At 45.2% G+C, this 23,862-nt stretch overlaps 1 protein-coding gene across 1 annotated transcript in view; it reads left to right on the top strand.

Annotated features, from left to right (window-relative positions):
• Window positions 1–23,862, top strand: part of TP53BP1 (tumor protein p53 binding protein 1) — a 63,247-nt gene that overhangs the window by 8,511 nt on the left and 30,874 nt on the right. The window contains exons 9-14 of the mRNA XM_065412843.1: window positions 2,584–2,678; window positions 7,240–7,445; window positions 8,642–9,944; window positions 21,676–21,795; window positions 22,490–22,726; window positions 23,336–23,393. Coding sequence (XP_065268915.1) covers window positions 2,584–2,678; window positions 7,240–7,445; window positions 8,642–9,944; window positions 21,676–21,795; window positions 22,490–22,726; window positions 23,336–23,393 — 2,019 coding nt within the window. The remainder of the gene's footprint in view (window positions 1–2,583; window positions 2,679–7,239; window positions 7,446–8,641; window positions 9,945–21,675; window positions 21,796–22,489; window positions 22,727–23,335; window positions 23,394–23,862) is intronic.

The following is a 23,862-nucleotide window of genomic DNA, read 5'->3' on the forward strand; positions in this document are numbered from 1 at the left end:
TCTTAGCTCCAAAGCGATAATTAAAAAATTAAGCTAATTATTTTTACCTTGTATCAGTTCTCCTGAACTCCCAATAGCTTTCTTGGGGAAGGTGTCCCCAGCTCCATGCACACTTCAGGATCTCCTTGCTAGCTGTCTCTGAAATAAACTTCAGTGCAAAGGTGACTGGATGTGGATACTTCAGAGTGTCCACCTATGGCTGAGAAGATGGTGATGTAAAGAAGAGGGTTTAAAACTTGTTAGGCAGTGAGGAACTATTTGGGGAAAGGAGAGCCTACACAAAAGGAAATGGCTCCATTTTATTCAGAGGAGCCATACTTCTGATGCAGAAACACCTTGTTAATTTTCTGTGGCTAGGGTGGAGGTGTATTGTTTAAATTAGGAGAAACTGGGGGAAGTTGACTGGTACTAAAGTTGACTGTGGTCAGACAAAGTTCTCTGATAATACAAAGCTAACTCTTCTGGTAAAAGATAGAACAGATCGCTTCTTTTGACCTGCGAACCTGGATCAATCCTCCCATTCCCTAGGATAGCCATTCACATCTTCACCAAGCACTAATCTCTTCAACATTGAGTCCCCCACTCTGTCAATCACTTGGTCTCTCTGAAGATAGGATATCTGCCTCTTGCCTGCTGCCCTTATGCTTCTGAGACTTCCAGACCATCAGTGTTAGTGACTTCTCTTCCGCTCTCAGCTTGCTCCTCCTTGTTGTCTCTTCCCATGACATGGTTGTCGATTCTCTGCATTCTACACTCCCCTCCACCCTTGACTCCTTTGCCCCTCTCTCCCATCAGAAGGCCCACCCTAGCTCTTCCCCATCATCTGTATCCTCCACTGCCACATTCGCACAGCGGAACATCTGGCAGTAGTTCTGTGACCATGCTCACTTTCTCCACTACAGTTCTCTCTCTCCTCCTTCAATTATGCTACCATCTTAGCCAAGCCCTCTGCTTCTCCACTCAGATTCCCACGTGTGCAGTCCCATTCACCGGTTCACCACCTTTGACTCCTTTCTCAAACCTCCCCAGCCCCACTTCACTCTCTACACTGGAGCTTACTGATTCTCTCTCTCTCTCTCTCTTCCCCTCCCCCCCCCCCCCCCCGACAAAAGTGCCAAAATTAGACTTCTCAGCCTTTTCTTCCTCCCCACCACTTTCCCCATTGCCCCGTCACTGATACAAGAGCTTTTCATCCTGTGGTGGTGGTCTCTAACCCTTCAACCTACCCTCGTAACTCCACCCAGGTCCCAATCTCCCTTTCATCCATTCTTCTCTGCACGCTTTGTCCTTATTAACCTGTCTCTCTTCTCTTTCTACTGTGCAAGCATGCTTTAGTCTCTCCCACCTTTCAAACAAACAAACAAACCTCCCCACCATTGACCCCCCATGTAGTTCTGCAGCTACTGCCCCATCTCTTTTCTCCCCTTCATGTCTAAATTCATTGAACAGACTGCTTACAGCTGCTGTCTGGAGTTCCTGTCTTCAAATTCCATCCCTGACTATCTCCAATCTGGCTTTTTTCTTTCCCCTGCACACCACTATCCCCTTTTCCTGGGCTACAGTTCAGAACTGGTACTCCATCCTCATGTGTTAGAAGGATGCAAAACAATAAATGGTATGAATGATTCCCATTTATCTCTTCTCATAATAGAAAAAACACGCGGATATAGTTAAACTCAGACAGCAGTTTAAAGCTGCTGAGAGGAAATTTTTGTACAATGTATAACTAATCTGTGAAACTCTGACTTCTTCAGTGCTATCGTAAGGCAAGATCTTAGTAAAAATCAGACTATGCACTAACATGAGGAGTAATGCACAGTTTCATTAGGTAGAATAAAAACAGGATACAATGGACTTGAGAGGCTTGCGTTCAAGTATCTGCCCCACCACAGACTTCCTGTATGGCCGTGGGCAACTCACTTAGCCTGTCTGTCTGTTCCCCATCTGTACGATGGGGTAACAGCATTTACCTACCACTGTGGGGTACTGTGAGGGTAAATTGATTAAACATTGTGAGGCATTCAGGTACTTTGATAATGGGGCGCATATAAGGACCTGAGATAATAAATAAGGGAACATGCTACAGAGCATAAGTCAACCATTAACTTCCTGCGCTTAGGAAGAAACCTGCCCAGAGAGGAAGTTATTGCATAACTTTCTACCCCAGAGTTCCTTGCACTTTCCTCAGAAGTATCCAATATTGGCAGTTATCTGAGACAAGATACTGAATTAGATGTCTCCTCCATTCTTGACAGTTTGTTTTTGTTTCTATATGTCAGTACAATGCTTGTTTCCATATCTGTTGTCAAGTTATTTTAACTGCAGTCTGATAAGTAGGATTCTCCCTGCTTTTGGACTTCATGTTGTGATCTGTAGACTGTTGCTACATGGAAACTGAGCTGCGGGTCCCCTGCCTGTACTCCTTTACGGTCATTTGAGGGATTTAAGCTCATTGGCTTGGTTGTCTTAGCTGGTGAACCAGGCTCCCGTTGTTAAAAGCTGGAGCTACTCTTGTGGAGTAAGAGAAATAACTAAAGCATTAACTGACCTGTGACTTGACTTTATTTTTTTTTCTCTCTGCAGTTATTCTTCAGGCCTAATTACTCCTTCTCCTGGTGCCTTTGGATCCCATCCTCTCATCATCCCCAGCAGTCCCACAGAACAGGAAGAAACAAAAGGTAAAACGTCTGTGAATACAAATCTGGTTTTGGCTTTTCCCTATACATACTCCTCCAGCCTGTGTGTGTAGCTTCCTCTAAACACCGCTTAGAATCATTTCCATATTGCAATCTGAGTAACAAGCGCCTCTCCTTCTCCCCCTGCACAGCCCTTCCCCCAGAGTCTTCAAACTTGATTGATTTCTTAAGTGCACATGCGATTGGCCATTCCCACAGTGGCTCTCCCTGTACCTTTGGGAGAAGGTAGATAGCACATGAAGAGTATGGCATCATCAGCTAGTTTCCCCCTTCTCTTGGTAAGGTGGGGATGCACTGAACATTGGATGCTGAGGGTCAGTTGCCGTTGTGCTCCCTTGGAGGCAAGGCATTCATGTTACAGGATAGGTACTGCAGGGCAGCAGGAATCCCTCTTCTCTTATGTATAAATATATTGCATTGGAGGGGTGGGGAGCCGACACCTAAATTAAAGAATCACTATACCTTAATTCAGACCCCTTGTGCATTATAATACCGTCTTCAATTTTATAATTACATACTACTGGTTTCCACAGGACCCCTGCCTCATTCAGTACACGGAAAGGACAGTGCTCAATGAATGGGTAACTGTTCGATATTTTTCTTATCCTCCTTGTTCAAAATGTGACTCCAGGCCTTATTAAAACATACACTATCCAAATCCTGTTGCTATGGTGTATTCATTGTAGCATCTGAGGGCTTCAGACATTATTTTCAGATGATTCTCTTACCTGTACCCATGCAAGGTCAGGTGGTGGTATTCCTATTTTACAGATGAAGAACCAAGAAAGTGACGTTAAAGCCAAAGTTATCAAGTGTTCACTAATTCTGAGTGCCCAACTTGAGATGCCTAAAGCTTGATTTTTTTTTTAAATAGTACTTAGCATTTTTTAGCAACTTTCATGTTCAAAGCACAGAATCCCTTGGACTTCACTTACAGTTGAAAAGCTCAGCATTTCCGCAAATGTGGCCCCAGATGTCTCAAGCGAGGCTCCCAGAAAATTAGAACCACACTACTAGTGACCACTGGTGAAAGGATTGATTTAAGTGATTTGCTCAGCATCTCATAGGAGCTTTGTGGAAAAGGCAGAGGTAGAATCCAGTTCTCTAGGATGACATTCAAATGCCTTAACCATTTGTGGTGGTCTTCATACGTGGGGGAGCATTGCCTAGTAATCAGGAGTTTAGGCCCTTTGACCTGCAGAGGGGTTTTTGGTAGGGGAGCTGTGCCTTCCCACTCCAGCCCAGGGCTCTGTAAGGGCAATAAAAGGGTCTGATGCCCAGGAGTGCCTTAAGGCTGCCTTCCCTGGGCCACTTCCTATCATCCCTCTGTTGTCCACAGTTCACAGTCTGTACAGGAAAGCGTGAAGGGGGTCAGCTCACTGCATGGCACCTCCTTGTGTCCAGGCATGGCAGCTTTCTCCTTTTTGGGGCATCAGCTGCTTCCTCTCATGCCTTGGACCTCTGGCCAGTTCAGTTCTAAGTCTCTCCCTGTCAGCGGCAGTCTATAAACACAACACAGAATCAATACACACAAACTGGGTTAGTATGTGAGAGAGGGAAATGCCTCCCTGTCAGAGTTTATGAAAAGTAGGTCCTCCCTTCCCTCAGGGAGGAACCGTCAAGCAGCTGTGCATGGGAGATATCCTGCCTTCCCTCAGGAGCTGCAAGGTGTAGGTCCTCTCCCCTGGCCTGCCCACAGGCGAGCTGTTCTGCTCCTTTTAACTTCTTCTCCAGTCTGTGCTGAGCTCAGAGCAGCTCCTGAACCCCTTGTTGGCCAGTGTATGGTTTGTATATGCCATCATACCATGAGACAGTTCTTTGTTCACCACACACCTTCCAAAGAAGCAGGGATCCTATAGAAAACATCCTCATTTGTTACACAACCCTGTTTCATTCCCTAAGCACCATCCTGCCTGTGCACTGAAGGAGACGGGTCCTATGGAAAAATAATATGTGATTAAAGTCTGTATTATCATCATGGATCCACAGAAGGGGGCTGAATTAAGGTTGCAAAGGCAACCTTAAACTTACACTTCCTAACTTCTAAGTACGTGACTTTGCTACCTTAGTGTTCTTTTAACATTTTTTTAGGGCCCTGCCAAATCCACGGTCCATTTTGGTCAATTTCACGGTCCTTGGGTTTTAAAAATCATAAATTTTATGAATTCAGCTATTTAAATCTGAAATTTCACAGTGTTGTAATTGAAGGGGTCCTGACCCAAAAAGGAGTTGTGTGTGTGTGTCACAAGGTTATTGTAGGGGAGGTTACGGTACTGTTACCCTTACTTCTGCGCTGCTGCTGCTGGCAGCGCTGCCTTCAGAGCTGAGCAGCTGGAGAGCAGCGGCTGCTGGCCGGGCGCCCAGCTCTGAAGGCAGAGCTGCCATCAGCAGTAGCGCAGAAGTAAGGGTGGCATGGTATGGTATTGCCACCCTTTTTTCTGCGCTGCTGCTGGTGGGGCACTGCCTTCAGAGCTGGGCGCCCGGCCAACAGCTGCCGCTCTCTGGCTGCCCAGCTCTGAAGTCAGTGCAGAAGTAAGGGTGCCAATACACCCCTCCCGCCCCCAAATAACCTCGTGACCCTCCCCCTGCAACTCCCTTTTGGGTCCAGACCCCCAATTTGATAAACACTGGTCTCCCCCCGTGAAATCTGTATAGTATAGGGTAAAAGACCAGATTTCACGGGGGGAGACCAGATTTGGTCCGTGATGTGTTTTTCATGGCTGTGAATTTGGTAGGGCCCTAAACATTTTTAATGCAATTTCCCAAGGGGGGTGGGTGTGTGTGGCTTTTTTTTTTTTTTTTTTTTAAAGACAACTGAAAAATGCACAAATTCAATCATATAGATCAATATTGATCCCCATATAGGTTGTCAGCAGGGTTGGGACCTTTAGCTCCACAACACAGACCTCTACAAGTTGAGCTAACTGAATAACTAACTGGTAACAGCAGTAGGCTGTTATCCTCCATGTAGACAATCCACTGGAAGGGGGAGAACACGTGTTTTGCTGGTGAGTTCATGGCTATTTGTTTGACAGCAGAAGAATGTCTTGACTCTGGAATCCTGGGTTCATTTCCAGGCCCTGGAAGGAAATGTTCTCTAACGGTTGAATCTATCTATCCCTGTTTCTTTGCCCCCGCTCCTTCACGTTTTTTCATTGCTTCCTGCTTTTTCCTCAGTGCTGCCTGGATACTAATAGAAGACACTGAAAAGAAGGATGATCTAATAGTCATGGTGCTAGCCTAGGACTTGGGGGATCTGGGTTTATTCTCTGCTCTGAGCAAGTCATCTTGGGTAAAATTAAAAAAAAATGCCTGTCACTTTTGAAAATGGCATAGGCATGCAGGAGCCTAAAGCCTGTTGACTCAGTAAGATTTAGATTTCTAAGTCCTTTTGAAAATGGCACTTGGAGATCTTTGAAAATTTTACCCTTAGTGTCTCTCTACCTCAGTTCTCCATATGTGACATGGGGATAACACTTCCTTACTGCACAACAGCTGTGTGGGAGAATAATTACATTAAAACTTTTAGGTGCTTGGATGTTATGATAATGGGGACCATAAAAGACCTACAATAGATCTTAAAATCCTGTGGCTGGAAACTGAAGCTAGATAAATTCAGATTTTTTTTTTTATTTGTACTGTAATTAACCCTTGGAACAATTTCCCCAGGGCTGTGGTGAGTTCTCCTGCACTTGGAGTCTTTAGATCAAGATTGGATGTCTCTTTTCTAAAAGATCTGCTGCAGCCCAACCAGAAGTTACGGGCTGGATGCAAGAATCACTGGGTGCAATTCTCTGGCCTGTGTTATACCAGAGGTCAGAGTAGATGGTCATAACGGTGCCTTTTGGCTTGAAATCCGAGAGAACACTGAAGACACTTTCCCCCCTGCCCTGTTTTGGTGCCCAGTGCCACAGCAGACCCCAGTCACTGGGAGGAGCCATTGCAGGAAAAATCCTGCACAGCCCTGAAATGGAGTGTGCTCAGTTGCTCCGTGGTACGGTGAATGCGTGGTTCAGTTGACATTTAGGAGCTGGGTGGGGATGGAGCATGCTCAGTGTGGGAGAATAATGCTGCCAGACTCTACAAACCTTTACTGAGCATGTGCAAACAGATTCTCTCTTCCCCCCCCTCCCCGCCCCGGGGTTATAACATGGGTACATTTAGGTTTATTTTCACAGGGATGGCAAAAGGCACATCCCTGACACCAGGGCAAACCCTCTGGCAAATCTCAAGTCCCTTATTCAAAACAGAGATGTGCTAGGATTTCTCTAACAAAATGGTTGCATGAATTTTTTTTAACATGGGCAAAACATATTGTTTCCTAGCCTGGTCCTAGGAAATGGCTGAACCATTTCTGTTGATTCTTCCCAAAATAATTCAGCTTGAGGCAGATGCCTCATGAAAAATGTCAACCCAAACTGTTAGTTTTGCAAAGCTATCAGCAACTAAAACCAGGATCTTTTAATGGAATATGTTAGGCAGTCTTAATTTTAAGGTGTTGCTTGCAGCTATAATTAACTTTTAAATCCCTCTTTCAAATCAGATGAGCAGATGGATAGATCTGCTCCAGCAGAAGGAGGAGACCTTCTACAGGAGAAGCAGAGAGGAGATGAGCCAGTAGAGGTTGGCAATCCACCTGTCCCACCGGGACCGCATGTACTACCACAGGTTTCAACTCCTGTATCCCAGAGTGCCCCAGCCTTTGTTCCTGGATCCTTCCCTATACCATCACAACCAGAGTTTTCCCATGTGGGTATTGAAGTGGAATTTCCCCCCTCAGTTTCTTCCTGTACCATGTTCCCTTAAGTTTTGGTACATGGTTGATTGTAGGGGATTGGTTTCTGGCTCATTCTCTGTACCCTGAGGTGTGGGGTTCTCCTGCTTAGTTGGCTGTAGAGCTCTTCCTGATCCCCACTAGTCATTCTATGGTATTCTGTTACACCCACCATGTACCATTGTATTCTTATAAGAAAACTGCAATGTGATTTAAGAGACTCTTATCTGATTTATTCTTGGTGCCTGTTTTTTAGTCTGTCCTAGGAAACACGTGACATTCTCTTTACAATGTCTTTGGAAGTCTCTTTCTGATTCTGATTTGCATATCCTATGTCTCAAACTACATCCTTGGGCTAGTCTTCTGCTGGGATATGTCAGTAAAATGGGGGCTGTGAGAGACCTCTCTTTATTATGGAGAGTGAAGCACTGATATTTTGTAGTACTGCGTTTAAAACGTAGTCTTTTAAGGGCTATAACTAATCATTGCAGTTTTCCTTTAAGAATTTCCTGTCTAATGTCATTTTGGTCTTGCACCTTTTGCTACAGGAAGTGAGCTACCCTTTTTGAATTGTGGACTCCTCTGGGGCTTTTTTATGACAAGACTTATTTTCATCCACCTAAGAGCAAGTGATGGTGGGGGTGGGGGGGGGTTAAGGTTCTATTGGGAGAATTTAACCAGGACACACCAGTTAATAACCTCTCTTCCTGAGGAAAAGGTGACTTTGGTGCTCTGATATTGTGGCTGGTTAGTGCCGTAGAAAAACTTAATAGAGCATAGCTTCCTAGCGCCCAGCTGGCAACATACCACCTTTCTTCCTTCCCTGTGTTTATGCTGGGGTGGGGTCATGTGAGATCAAAGAGGTATCAATGATCGCACCTCTGACTACACACTCATATCTTTTGAGATGATGATGATGATGAATGATGGTTACGTGCCTTCACAGCAGGAGGGCAGTTATTGCTCAGAGAAGTGGAAAATAGTCCCCTTAAAACTTGAGTTTCTGGATGAATTTTCTGTGTCCCTGAACCCAGGTCCCTTACTAGGAGATGGGGCTGCTTGTGTGCTGTTTGGGTGCCTAATGGATGGATCAGATGCCAAGCATGTAGGCTGGCTAGAAGAATGTGAACTATAGAGTTATTAATTTTTCTTCTCTTTTTATCCTTTTTAGGATATTTTTATTTCAACTCAGAGTCTGGAGGAGAAGCCTAGTGGAGAAGAGAAGGGTGGAGTTTTACCGGGTTCATGTTTGCCAGCAGATGTCTCTGAAACCACAGAGGCTCTGCCAAAGATCCCCACAGGAGATCCTGAATTGTCCTGTAAGCTAGTACTCTCTGCAAGTGAATGCAGTCAGCCCACTAGGACAGAAGGCAACACAAGCTCTCTGAAAACCAACCAAGACAGTGAAAATACACAGACTGAGATGGATTCTACACTGCAAGCTTCAGAGCCGAAACCCTATTCCACAGAAAGTTACAGCATGCAATTAAGGCTGAGTGAGGACAGCCAAGCCCTGCTCAGTGAGAACTGTGAAAAGCCGAAAAGGGAGGCTGTGTGGGCTACAGGAGAACCTACCATTTGTCCTGTTGCTGAAGGTGTAGCAGCAGAAGGGTCTGTAGCACAGATGGCTTGCATTGATCTCACATGTGATTCTGGAAGCCAGACAGCTGCAACTCTGTCTGTTCAGTCTGAGACTTCATCACACACTCTGGGTCAAGAAGCATTGACTGAGATCAAGGAAAAGTTATCAGGAGAGGCGTCTGAGTTTGAAGCAGTCCCTGAGACTCTATGTGAGGAACAAGGAGGAGAAAGGCAGGCAGAAGAGAAGCAGCTAAATGAAGAGGGATCCTCTGACCCTCTAACTCTGTCTCAGGGGCTGATTCTTCTAAGGGAAACACAGGAACATGAAGGCCAGGAAGTGATGGAAGTGGAATCCAGTGAGGCTTTTGGCAAAAACTCAGAAAAACTATGTGACCTGAGCCATGGGTTGGTACAGATGGATCTAGAGACCAGGAAAAAAGAAACATCTAAAGATTTTAATGTGGTCGCTGAAGTTAAAAGCATGAAGGATCTGTCCCTGAAGGTTGCTCCAGAAGATGTGCCAAAGCTCAGTGAAGTTCCCCCTCAGCCTTTTGTGGGAGAGTCATTGCAACAGCAGGATAGCTCATGGTCCCAGGTAAAGGTGGATGTTGCCCCAGGATTAGCATCATGTGCCAAAAAGTGTCCAGGCAGTCAAGGGAACAGGAGTCAAGCTGAAGGTGACCTGGAATTGAAGCAAGTTCAGAAGGATCAGCAGCCACCTCCAGCTCCTTTAGGGAGAGGGGATGAAGTGCTGGCAACACCGCAGGAGAGCCAGCAGCCACTTCTGATGACCTTGGAGAAGGCAGCGGATATGCCTGAAAAACCATTTAAAACAAGTAATCTGGAGCAGGAAGAGGAGAGGGCAGCTGAGCAATCCCCCTGTCTATCCAGTGGTAAGTGTATTTAATGTAGTAGTTCTGCTGTCTCTCTGTAATGTGTGTTTGTAATGCAGAGGAACAGGTCTGTGTAATTCTCAAAGCTTCCCCAGTAGGGCTAATCCCATGCTATCTAAGGGCCATATTGTGTTGCAGTGGTATCTAAGTGCAGAGCTGCTCCAGGACTTGATACTACTTGCATAACGTGCATTTTTTTTCTCTTTTTCCCCTTCTTGGTTCTGCTGATACCATCCTCAACACTAAGGTAACTTCTGCGGGTTCCCATTTCCTTCTTTCCTAACCACTCCCTCACTCCATTATTCTGGGATTCTGCTGCCACACAACCTTGAAAACACAGAACACTCTCACACTGGCAAATGCGCAAGGATTTTTAAGACTTAGTGCTTTTGTTCCTAGTGAAAAAATTAAGCACGGAAGGGAGGGGACTCCTGTGGGAGTCTCATAGACTTTAAGGTCAGAAGGGACCATCATGATCACCTAGTCTGACCTTTGACCTGCAGTGTGCAGGAGAACCTCACCCACGCCTGAAATAAACCCCTAACCTCTGGCTGAGTTACTGAAGTCCTCAAATGATGATTTAAAGACTTCAAGTTACAGAGAATTCACCATTTACACTAGTTTAAACCTGCAAGTGACCCATGCTAGAGAAGGTGAAAAACCCCAGGGTCTCAGCCAATCTGACCTGGGGGGAAATTCCTTCCCGACCCCAAATATGGCAATCAGTTAGACCTTGAGCTTATGGGCAAGATCCACCAGGCAGATACCTGGGAAAGAATTCTCTGTAATAACTCAGAGCCCTCCCCATCCAGTGTCCCATCTCCAGCCTTTGGGGATTTTTGCTACTGGCAGTCGCCGATGGGCCACATGCCATCGTAGGCAATCCCATCATACCATCCCCTCCATAAACTTATCAAGCTCAGTCTTGAAGCCAGTTAGGATTTTTACCCCCACTGCTACCCTTGGAAGGCTGTTCCAGAATTTGCCTCCTCTGATGGTTAGAAACCTTCATCTAATTTCGAGCTTAATATTGTTGATGGTCAATTTATAGCCATTTGTTCTTGTGTCCACCTTGGCGCTTAACTTAAATAACTCCCTCTTCCTCCCTGGTATTTATCCCTCTGATGTATTTATAGAGAGCAATCATATCTCCAGGCCTCTCTCTATTGCTTTCATAATAGTTTCTTTGCATTTTCATGTTGTTTCTTTTCTTGTTGGGGAAAAAAGGAGTAACTTTGAGGTAGATGAGGCTCCCACTAAGACTAGGCAGTGAGGGGGGCTTGTAGGAGAGAGATAATGGAATCACCATGGTTTGGAAAGGCTGTATCACCAATACCAACACTGCTCCTGGATCCTCCATCTGCAACTGTGTTCAGACAGAGAACCTGACCATGGATGCCTCTACCCAAGTCTTGGTGTGGATTTGCAGAGGCTGTGACCTTTATTTCCCCATCATAGAAAGCCAGGCTGGCCAGAGCATGCAGTGTGGCAGGTGCCTAGTGGTAGAATCTCTCAGGCAGCAGGTGGAAGAGCCACAGGAGGAGGTGGCCAAGCTCAAGAGCATCCATGCACATCAGAAACTCATTGAAAATATGTATATGGAGACCTACAAGGTTAAGGAAGCAATCCAACTGGAGAGGACTTTGGAGGATAGAGCTAAAATTCAGAGGGATCTTGATAAAATTGGAGAACTGTGCTATAGACGACAAAATGAAATTAAACAAAGACAAATATAAGGTGCTACACTTAGAGAAGAAAAAACAAATGCACAAATACAGAATGGGGGACAACTGGTTTGTCAGCAGCACTGCTGAGAAGGATCTGGGAGTTGTGGTGGATCACAACCTTGACATGAGTCAGCAATACAATGCTGTTGCAAAAAAAGCAAATGCAATTTTGGGTTGCATTAACATAGACCTAGTATGCAAGTCACAGGAAATGATGATAACGCTCTACTTGATGCTGGTTAGGCCTCAGCTGGAGTACTGTGTCCAGTTATGGTCACCAATGTATAGGAATGATGTAGAGAAACTGGAAAAGATCCAGAGGCGAGTGACAAAGATGGCCAAAGGGATGGAATGCAGGCCATATGAGCAAAGGCTGAAAGACCTGGGTATGTTTAATTTGGAAAAGAGGAGATTAAGGGCGGGACATGATAGTGGTCTTCAAATACTTGAAAGGCTGCCATAAACACAATGGAGAAAAACTGTTTTTTCTCTTCCCACAGGCAGGACAAAAGGCAATGGGTTCAAACTATTGATAGCAGTTTTAGATTAAATCTCAGGAAAAACTTCCTAACGGTGAGAACAGAACAAACTGCCTAGAGAAGTCGTGGAAGCTCCTTCGTTGGAGGTTTTCAAAAAGAGGCTGAATAGCCATCTGTCTTGGGTGGTTTAGACACAACAAATCCTGTATCTTGGCTGGGGGTTAGACTAGATGATTCTTGCGGTCCCTTCTAGCCCTGTGGTTCTAAGATTCATCCATGTGGGCACTAATGATACTGCGAAGTATGATCCTGAGCAGATCAGAAGTGACTACAGGATGCTGGGAGTGAGGGAGAAGGATTTGGGGGTTCAGGTGAAGATCTCATCAATCCTTCTGATCAAGGGTAGGGGTCTGGGCAGGGACAGACACGTCCTGCAGGTGAATACGTGGATGGTGTTACCAGGAGGGTTGCAGCTTCCTCCACCACGGGATTCTGTTCTGAGAAGGACTGCTGAGCAGAAACGGGGTCCACCTATCAAAGAAGTGCAAGAGTATCTTTGGATACAGGCTGGCTAACCAAGTGAGGCAGGCTTTAAAATAGGTTTGATGGGGGCAGAACACAAAAGCCCACAAGTAAGTCCAGAACATGGATACCTGGGAGAAGAGTCACAATCCCAGGAGAACATAGGCAATCATAGCAGGAACAAAGGCAAGACGAGGGAATATGGAAGGGAATACTGATGAACGTCTTAGATGTCTATGCATTGAATAAACAGTATAAATAATAAACAGGAAGAACTAGAAATACTAATGAATAATCACAATTATAACATAATTGGCATAATGGGATAATTCACACGACTGGAATATTGACCAGATGTCCTGATTTTATAGGGACAGTCACAATATTTGGGGCTTTGTCTTATACAGGTGCCTATTACTCCCCACCCTCATCTCTATTTTTTCACACTGGCTATCTACCTAGTCAAGATAGAAATGGGAGGCAGACCTGTTGAATGTCTCTGGGTAAGGATAAAAGGGGTAAAAAAACAAGAGTGATGTCATAGGGGTTTACTATAGACCACCTAACTAGGAAGAAGAATAGACAAAGGTTGTGGATTATTTTATTTATTTATTTTTTTAAACAACTAACACAAAATCATCCAAAGCACAGGACTTGGTGGTGATGGGGGACTTGAACTACACAGATATCAGTTGGGAAAATAATACAGCAGAGCACAGATTATCCAACAAGTTCTTGGAAAACATTGGAGACAACTTTTTATTCCAGAACATGGAGAAAACAACTAGAAAAGAGGCTGTTCTAGATTTCATTCTGACATGTAGGGTCAAATTGGTTGAGAATTTGAAGGTGCAAGGCATCTTGGGTGAAAGCAATCATTTCATGATCGGGTTCATGATTCTAAAAACCTTCACAATGATTTTCTGGGTAGATGAGCCACTATGTGCTTTGTAGGCTCATCCATTATAGCAATATGTATATTGCTGTGATCATGGCAGATCTTACAATGTGGCATAATTCTGTTGAGCTAAATTAACTGCTCAGCAGGAAGGTATATGTTTGTGAATCATCTGGCAGATTCAGATAGGGCAGTCTGGGACCTGGACCAATGAAACATAAAAATATTGGACTAGATAAATTCCATCTCCTGGGGATGAGTGGCCCCTGCAGGATTGTCCCCTAAAGCTTGTTCTGCATTCTTTGTTCAGGTGATTAGTCTTTTTAGGTCTGCTCTTAAAAAAAAAAAAAAAAAAAAAAAAAAAAAAAAAATAGACATAAAGTAATAGATCTCACTGTCAAATTTTCCTATGTTGTAGCCATGGTGGTCCCAGGATATTAGGGAGACAACGTAGGTGAGGTTATAAGTTGGTCCAATGAAAGATATTACCTCTCACCCACCTTGTGTCTTAAGACATTCAGCTTAAATTTCCCTTGCTTAACTTCAGCCCATAACTGCTTACTACTCTAAATCGTGCCACTCCCTCTTCGTTTTCCAAAGACTTGTATAGCTTTATATCTTCCTCTTCTCTCTCACTTCCTCCATCAATCTTCAATTGGCCAAGATATACTAATTTCTTTGAATCTTTCCTAGTCAGTCTGTTTAGCCCCTTAATCAATTTTGTTGCTGTTCTCTAATAAATTACTTATGTACATCTTCCTTCCTTTTTTTTTTGGTTGCCTTTTATGGCATCTTTAACTTCTTCCTGAGAGCTTTTCCAACTTCTTTATATTCTTTTTGGCTCTCTCCCCTTTTCCTCAGTTATTGTGACATGGAACACTAACTACTGGGAATATGTGACCCTGGTTGGAAAGGTCAAGGAAAGGTATACCTACACTGCAATTAAAAACGTGCCTGGCCAGTGCCAACTGACTGAGGCTAGCAGGACTCTGGCTAAGGGGCTGTTTAATTGCGTTGTGGACTCAGGCTGCAGCCCAGGCTCTAAGATCCTGCAAAGTGGTAGGGTCTCAGAGTTTGGACTGCAATCCGAGCCCAAACATCTACGCCACAGTTAAACATCCCTTTAGCCCAAGCCCTGCTAGCTCAAGCCAGCTGGTATGTGCCAGCCACTGGTTTTTAATTGCAGTGTAGGCATCCCCGAAGTGGCAGACGTCCTTGTGCCTGAACAGAAGCTGTAAGTCCAAGTGTTCTAGGGAAGTTTGGGTGAAATGAGATCACTGAACATTACTTGTGTGTGTCTTCAATACCAAACTTCGTGAAAAGTTTGAAAAACATGACCACATAATAGGATGGAACAATCCAGTGAATGAGGAGACTTTTGCAGTTTGAAAGTATGATGAAGATCATAAGCACATTATTTAGTGAGATGTAAGAGAGACATGGAGAAGTCTTATGTCTGTGGATATTCAATTGGGGGTAGAATATGGAAATTCATAGATTCCAAGGCCAGAAGGGACTGTTGTGATCCTCTAGTCTGACTACCTGGATAACAAGGCAACGGAACTTCCCCAAAATAATTCCTAGAACAGATCTTTTAGAAAAACATCGTCTTGATTTTGAAAATTTTCAGTGATGGAGAATCCCCCATGGCCCTTGGTAAACTGTTTCAATAGTTAATTACCTTCGTTGTTAAAAATGTACATGTTATTTCCAGTCTGAATTTGTCTCCCAGTAACTTCTCTAATTCTTTTTTGAACCCAGTTATATTTTTGGCCTTCACAACATTCCCTGGCAATGAGTTCCACAGGTTGACTCTGCATTGTGTGAAGAAGTACTTCCTTAAGTTTGTTTTAAACTGGCTGCCTATTAATTTCATTGGATGACCCTGGTTCTTGTGTTTTATGATAAAATGTTAAATAACATAGGACCAAGAACTGATCCTTATGTGACCTCACTAGAAACACACCCGTTTGATGATTCTCAGTTTGCAATTACATTTTGAGACCTACCAGTTAGCCATCTTTTAATCTGTTTAAGGGGATAGAAGTGGGTGGGGGGAGCAGTAGACATGATATATCTGGATTTTAGTAAGGCTTTTGATGCAGTCCCATATGACGTTCTTATGAGCAAACTAGGGAAATATGGTTTAGATGAAATTACCATAAGGTGGGTGCACAACTGGTTGGAAGACCATACTAAGAGTAGTTATCAATGATTTACTGTCAGACTGGTTTCTCACTTCTCCATCAATCAGTAGCATACTTACCAACTTCCTTTGCTAAGCCTCAGACTCATAAGGATGAGGAGGGACTTAACACTTAGGATGTCAGGAGAGTGTTAACTTTTCACTTGGACAGGACTAAATCGTTTAGGTCACCTTCACAACAGTTCGTGATAGTCACGGATAAGATCCAGTCTCATCTCAACGAATCTCGTGTTAGATTTCCTCCTGCATATGTTTGTGCTACAACGTTGCCAGTGTAACTACACTAACCAGAGTGAGACTGCCCTCAATGAGATCACAAGCATCTTCTGTAGCATTTCTAGCTCAAATACCTATACAGGATGTTTTTAGAGCTGCAACTTGGTCATCAGTATATTCTTTTGCATCTCATTGTGCCATCTCTCAACAGGCTAGAGACCATGCCAGATTTGGACGTCCTTCAATCATTATTTAGGTAGACTCCGATCCCACTTCCAGATTGAACTGCTTTTGAGTCCCCTGAAACGGAATGGACATGTGCAATCAATTGTAGAAAAAAGGTTACTAACTTGTCCTGTAACTGTTGTTTTTTGAGATGTGCTGTGCATGTCCATTCCACGACCCACCCTCCTTCCCCTCTATACTGGAGTCTGTCTGGTAAGAGGAAACTAAGCAGGGTGGGGGAAAGCTCTACCCTTTATACCATCGTGCAGCACTAGGAGGAAGCAGAGGGCTATGCACTGCCCTGATGGGCACTGCTAAAGGAAAAATCTCAGCTGACACATTGGGTGTGCACACCTTGAGTGGACTGGACATGTGCAACACATCTTGGAGAATAACATTACAGAACAGTATCAGAGGGGTAGCAGTGTTAGTCTGGATCTGTAAAAAGCAACAGAGTCCTGTGGCACCTTATAGACTAACAAATGTATTGGAGCATAAGCTTTTGTGGGTGAATACCCACTTCGTCAGACGCATGTAATGGAAATTTCCAGTGGCAGGTATAAATATGCAGGCAAGAATCAGTCTAGAGATAACGAGGTTAGTTCAATCAGGGAGGATGAGGCCCTCTTCTAGCAGTTGAGGTGTGAACATCAAAGGAGGAGAAACTGCTTTTGTAGTTGGCTAGCCATTCACAGTCTTTGTTTAATCCTGAGCTGATGGTGTCAAATTTGCAAATGAACTGAAGCTCAGCAGTTTCTCTTTGAAGTCTGATCCTGAAGTTTTTTTTTGCTGTAAGATGGCTACCTTTAAATCTGCTATTGTGCGTCCAGGGAGGTTGAAGTGTTCTCCTACAGGTTTTTGTATATTGTCATTCCTAATATCTGACTTGTGTCCATTTATCCTTTTACATAGGGACTGTCCAGTTTGGCCGATGTACATAGCAGAGGGGCATTGCTGGCACATGATGGTGTATATAACATTGGTGGACGTCCAGGTGAATGAACTGGTGATATTGTAGCTGGTCTGGTTAGGTCCTGTGATGGTGTCACTGGTGTAGATATGTGGGCAGAGCTGGCATTGAGGTTTGTTGCATGGATTGGTTCCTGAGTTAGAGTTACTATGGTGCGGTGTGTGGTTGCTGGTGAGAATATGCTTAAGGTTGCCGGGTTGCCTGTGGCTGAGGACTGGCCTGCCTCCCAAGGGCTGTGAAAGCGAGGGATCATTGTCCAGGATGGGTTGTAGATCACTGATGATGCGTTGGAGAGGTTTAAGCTGAGGACTGTAGGCGATGGCCAGTGGAGTTCTGTTGGTTTCTTTCTTGGGCTTGTCTTGCAGTAGGAGGCTTCTGGGTACACTTCTGGCTCTGTTGATTTGTTTCCTTATTTCCTCATGTGGGTATCATAGTTTTGAGAATGCTTGGTGAAGATCTTGTAGGTGTTGGTCTCTGTCTGAGGGGTTGGAGCAAATGCGGTTGTACCTCAGCGCTTGGCTGTAGACGATGGATTGTGTGGTGTGTCTGGGATGGAAGCTGGAGGCATGAAGGTAGGCATAGCGGTTGGAGGGTTTTCAGTATAGGGTGGTGTTAACGTGACCGTTACTTATTTGTACCGTGGTGTCTAGGAAGTGAACCTCCTGTGTAGATTGGTCCACGCTGAGGTTGATGATGGGGTGGAAGCTGTTGAAATCATGGTGGAATTCTTCCAGAATCTCCTTCTCATGGGTCCAGATGATGAAGATGTCGTCAATGTAGCGTAGGTAGAGAAGGGGCGTGAGTGGACGAGAGTTGAGGAAGTGTTCCAGGTCAGCCATAAAAATGTTAGCATATTGTGGGGCCATGCGGGTGCCCATGGCGGTGCCACTGGTCTGGAGGTATATATTGTCACCAAATTTGGAATAATTGTGCGTGAGGATAAAGTCACAGAGCTCAGCAACCAGTTGTGCTGTGTCATCATCAGGGATACTGTTCCTGACAGCTTGTATTTCATCTGTGTGTGTGATGTTTGTGTAGAGAGCCTCCACATCCATGGTAGCTAGGATGGTGTTTTCTGGAAGATCACCAATGCATTGTTGTTTTCTCAGGAAATCAGTGTGTCATGGAGATAGCTGGGAGTGCTGGTGGCATAGGGTCTGAGTAGAGAGTCCACATATCTGGACAATCCTTCAGTGAGAGTGCCAATTCCAGAGATGATGGGGCGTCCAGGATTTCCAGGTTTGTGGATCTTGGGTAGTAGATAGAATAACCCCGGTCGGGGCTCTAAGGGTATGTTGATTTGTTCCTGTGTTAGTGTAGGGAGTGTCCTGAGTAGATGGTGCAGTTTCTTAGTATATTCCTCAGTGGGATCTGAGGAAAGTGGCCTGTAGAATTTGGTATTGGAGAGTTGTCTGGCAGCCTCCTTTTGGTAGTCAGACCTGTCCATGATGACAACAGCACCTCCTTTATCAGCCTCTTTGATTATAATGTCAGGGTTGTTTCTGAGGCTGTGGATGGCATTGCGTTCTGCACGACTTAGATTATGAGGCAAGCGTTGTTGTTTTTCCACAATATCTGCCTGTGCACGTCGGCGGAAGCATTTTATGTATAGGTCCAGACTGTCATTTTGACCCTCAGGAGGAGTCCATGTGGAGTTCTTCTTCTTGTGTTGTTGGTGGGAGTGTATCTGTGTATCAGTGCACTGTTCAGTGTCATCTTGTGTCGGTGGAACACATCCGCACTAGCAGCTCTTGCATCAACACAGAGAGCAGTGCACCGTGGTTAGCTATCCCACTGTGCAACTGGCCACAGGGTGCTTTTGAGGGGTTGCAATGCCTTATGGGGGCAGGTACAGCATCACGTGATGAAGGTTTCTCAATCCCATCGTTCCATGGCCATCCTACTACGTTGCCTGCCGCTTTTCAATTGCCCTGGTAACCTGCGAGCCAGCCATCTCTGTCAGAAAGCCTGGATCCTGCACTGTGTTCAATATTGTGCTGTGCATTATGAACACAAGGCTATAAGGACAGGTGTTTGGCTGGGGGATGCCTTCAAGGAGCATATTAACACTGTGCCACAGTAACTTGTGGTGTTGTAGTATGCCGAGCCTGGCATTGTTTTTTTGCACCATGCTAGGAACCATGTAATGATTGCTGTGTGTGCCCGAAAAGTAACACATTGTAAGTCACTTTTTAAAGTAGCACTCGGTAATATGATCAACTGACATTGCTGAACACTAACACACTTTTGTGGGCTTCCTGTGTTAGTGTGTGTGGGAGAGTGTGTGTGTCTCTGTGTGTGAGAGAGACTGTGTGTGTTGCAGGAGAGTGTGGCACGCTCTCTTTAAGTTCAGACAGCAGCCAGAAGCAAACAATCCTGAGCCAGAAACTTGTGCACTGACAGCTGGTGTCCACCTGTCCTCCCACCCAGGTGCCCCAGCGGGGGGTGGGGGGGAACGGGGACCACACACTGACATCAGCCCTCATCTCCCTCCCTGGCTCTGCACAGCACATCAGGGGTCTCTTCCCCCGCCCCCTCCCGCTTGCAGCAATCTGTCCTGCCTGCCTGCCTCTGTGATCCTAGGGCAGGGGAGAGCAGGATTCCATGTTAATGTTTTGATTCCGTGATTCCTTCAGAGTTCTCCCACAGCCTCCTTTCCTCACAGACCCAGGAGATCCACCCTCCCTTGTAGTACAGGCAGGAGTGTGTTTGCTGCTGGGAGGCAGCATGCTCAGCTGGGAAGTAGCTATGGCCTTGGCTACACTGGCAATTCACAGCGCTGCACTTGCTGCGCTCAGGGGTGTGAAAAAACACCCCCCCTGAGCGCAGCGAGTGCAGCGCTGTAAAGCGCCAGTGTAATCAGCGCCTGCAGCGCTGCACGCTCCCTCGCAGCGCTGCAAGCTATTCCCCTCGGAGAGGTGGAGCTCTCGCAGCGCCTGCCGTGGCAGCGCTGTGAATCCGCGAGTGTAGCCAAGGCCTATGTGAACTGTCCAAGCTGAGCAGTTTCAAAACTTCCTGGGGCTTTGAAAGGGGAGGGGCACATACTTGTGTAGCTGGGTGCAGGGTAGCGGAGCTCAAAACAGTGAGCAGAGCAGTCACGGTGCCGCATTGTGGGATACCTCCTGGAGGCCAGTTACAGCAGTGTAATGGATGCAGTGTCTGCACTGATGCTTTGTCGATCTAAATTGGTTTTATTTTGTCGGCAAAGCAGGAAAGTTTTGTTGCTGGGAGGAGCATTGTAGTGTGTATACCTCCACTGTTTTATCAACAAAAGCTGCCTTTTGGTGACAAAACTGTGTCGTGTAGACAAGGCCTTAATCAACCATCCTTAATTCTTCTCAAAGCATTTTAACAACTTTTTTTATAGTTGTTGAGTATAAAAGTCAAATATGAAGAACTCTTAGTAATGGAACAATAACTTTCTTGAATTTCTTATGCTCCATTAGCCTTGCTGCACTCAGTTGTGTATTCTCTAAGATAGTTCAGTTTGCAAGAAGGTTTGAATAGCTTTTCTGAATCTAAATGTGACTTAAACATTTGTTTTTTAAAAACTAAACTTTTATTTGAGAAAAGAGACTTACCGTTCAGGGGATTATCGTGTCATTCCACTCATGAAAGCCAGGTCATCAGGGCTCCATTTGTTCTGCGACACAGTGAGATCAGATTCTATGGTAGCAACCCCTTATGCCGTGACAGCCTTAAATTATTCAATTGCCATCAAATATGCATTGTTTCTGATACTTCCCCATCCCTAGCAAGCTATGCCTCGTAGTTGAAAATCCTAAATAATATAAAATTAGTTGGTCATTTTTCAACAATGTTTTTTTCCGCTCAGTTTATTTCCCTCAGATTTCTCTATCCAGGGAAACTTTTGTGGCTGTGCTCTCTAACTCTTTTAAATGCCAAGCTGTCACTTCTCAAAAGTGTGTTTAGACCTGTGTAGAGGGCAGCCAGCTGTTATGTAAGTTTAAGATTTGTAAAGCTTTTTGCACTTGTTCAAAATAGTGCTTTATCTTCAGAGTATTATTTCAAGCTTCTCCTTCACTCCCACACAGCTCTTCCAATGCACTTCAGTCCTAACCTGCATTCCTGCCCTCTTCTTCCACCCTTTTTTCTGTTACAGTGCTGGGCATACCTTGAACATAACACTCCTTTCTACACATTACAAAACCACTACCCACATTTGCATAATTAATCTCTCCTTTTGTTAGAGTGTGGAGGAAGTTGTATGAAGCTATGGTAGTGGCCCAAATCTCCCACTGGGGAATTCTTTCTGGGATGACAGATTTGTAGGGTAGAAAGACATGAGTTGTGAAGACCTTAGGTTCAGAAAAGCTATTCAGTGGAGTGATTGGTTTGAGATCAGTAACTTATTTACTGCAGAAGGAGGGTGAACTCTTCCCCATCCCTAGTGATCTCCAGTGCTCTCCACATATATTCAGGTACAGACCTCTCCTGCAGATCACTAATTCTGCGTCTCTCTTTAAGGAACGCTGTTTCATTTCACTTTGCCAAAGGAAGGTGATGTTATTCAGCCCTTGACCAGTGTGACCCCATCTCTTATTGGGCAGCTTAAAATGGGACCCAGAAGACACAGCACTCCTATTGGTGAGTTTGAATAGAATGGCCTTGTTTTGAAATTGGAGCAGATTTGGAAGCTGACTTGAGTCTTGATACAGATCTTGATTAAAGCCTTAAACCTAATTTAGGAGCTGGCATTGGCTGGCCCTGTGCTGTGAGCAGGGCATGTTCACCTGTCACAATTTCCCATTGGTACTCTGACCCTGGTCACTCACTCATCCAACCAAACATTTCCCCCTTTATATGTAGTCTCTAGTGTACCACAGGTGGGTGTGCCAGTCTTGTGTCTTCTTGTATGAATTCGATATGCATGGTGCTGTGTCAGTCATAGGCTCCTGACAATAGGACTCAAAAGGCCCTCTTAGTCCAAATCTTTCCCCTTTGCTAAGGCAAGATCATCTCCTATGTATACTGTTTTTGCCTCTTCAGGCAGCATCCTAAGTGATGTCTGACTTAGCAGTTGACTTCTATAGTGGTTTCTGTAGTGGATGATGGAACTAGTTGGCCTTTGACTAAGGCTGTTGTCACCACTACAGAACTGAATCCCTGAGACATTCTTAAGGGCAGCCTGATAGGAATGTCCACTGCTATGCTATTTGCCACTGAAGCATACAATTGCACCACTCCTAGGCACCCACGGGGAGCTGAACCCAATGCAGCAAAGACTACACTGGCCACTTTCACTTTTGTATTTTGTGCCTTCTTTCCTTCCTCATTTTAGTGGATGGCAGCTGCCCAAATAGAACCATAGTAACCAGCGATGTCACAGCAGAGGGCAGTATTGGGACCAATGATGTCACTGTGGAGAGCGCTATGACATCAACAGATGTGTTGGAAGAGTGTGAAAAGGGGGATTCTGGTGCAGCTCTTGAGGCTGATGGAAAACTCTGTCTTCGAATGAACCTTGCTACCCCTGTGAGCGAGGAGAGTGAGGGGAGTCTGCCCTTCAGTCTGGAAAGTAAGGGAATGGAAAACTGGGGAATATGTAGGTTCTGACTGTCTCCTCACCCTGGGATACCCCACCCAATGCCAGTCACTTGACAAGGGCTTGGAATTAGCTTCATTTGGAGAGCTGCTGGCCGCCTCTCACAGGAATCCTTTTTTTAGTTCCCTTGCACAGTAACTTCTAAGAAAATAGTGTGTCCTGCAGCTGAGACGGGTGTAGAGACCCACTTGGATGGGGGAGGTGAGCTCGTGTCTCATTGCTATTGCAGTGAAGCAGAGGCACTTCCAGGTGGAGAGAGACATTCCTAGGGCAGAGAGCTAGGTTTGTGTGTTTCAACAGAGTTGGGGGGCAATTAGGAGATGTGATCCCAGTCGGTTATCTTGAGAAAAGTGTAACTTCAGTATCTGAATGCTGCTCTTATGCTCAATCTATGTAATATACTCAAGTATTCATACAGGCTGGGGGTTGCAGTGAGAAGCTGATTGAGGGGGGATGGGATGGTTTCATAGCTATCTTCTCTCCTGTTGCTCAACCCCTCTAGCTGCAGAGCTCATGGGGGCAGGGAGGCTGTTCAGGTGTGATGCTAACAGGATTCTTTCTCCCCTCCCCCATCTCTTTCAGAGCCTGCAGCCAGTGAAAGGAAAAATGGATCCTCTGCTGTTGCTGGGGCTGTTGCCAGGTAACTGATGCTTGTTGCCAAGCAAAGCGGTTGAATGCAAAGATCTTGGTAATGAGAAAAATGATCATCTACCAACAGCAGGAAAAATAAATGAAAATGAGACCCAGCAGCATGGAGCTGGCTCAGCCACTGCTTCTGCCTTAACCCTTTGGCACCTGCACTGATGCTTCTGGTGCAGGGCTCTTGCCTTGGTTCAGGTGCCCCCACCTGCCATTTTATTCTGGCCCGGGGGCTTCCTGCTAACTTCCTGCCTTCCTTGGCCCCACGAGGCCCTGGCAAGAGTGGAGGGGCTAAAATGGTGGCCCACCAGGATTTGGTTGTGACAGATTCAGATAGTTTGGGGCAGGGAGGAAATCCTGAAATAAGTGTTAAGAGACCTTTGCCACAGAATTGCATGCTTTGTGTGAGCATTGCCATCACTCATTTTTCTGAGAGTGGGGAAGCTTTCTAGCTGTGTGGCGAGTTTGAC

This window comes from Emys orbicularis, chromosome 10 (genome assembly GCF_028017835.1).
Source record: "Emys orbicularis isolate rEmyOrb1 chromosome 10, rEmyOrb1.hap1, whole genome shotgun sequence".
NCBI lineage: Eukaryota > Metazoa > Chordata > Testudines > Emydidae > Emys > Emys orbicularis.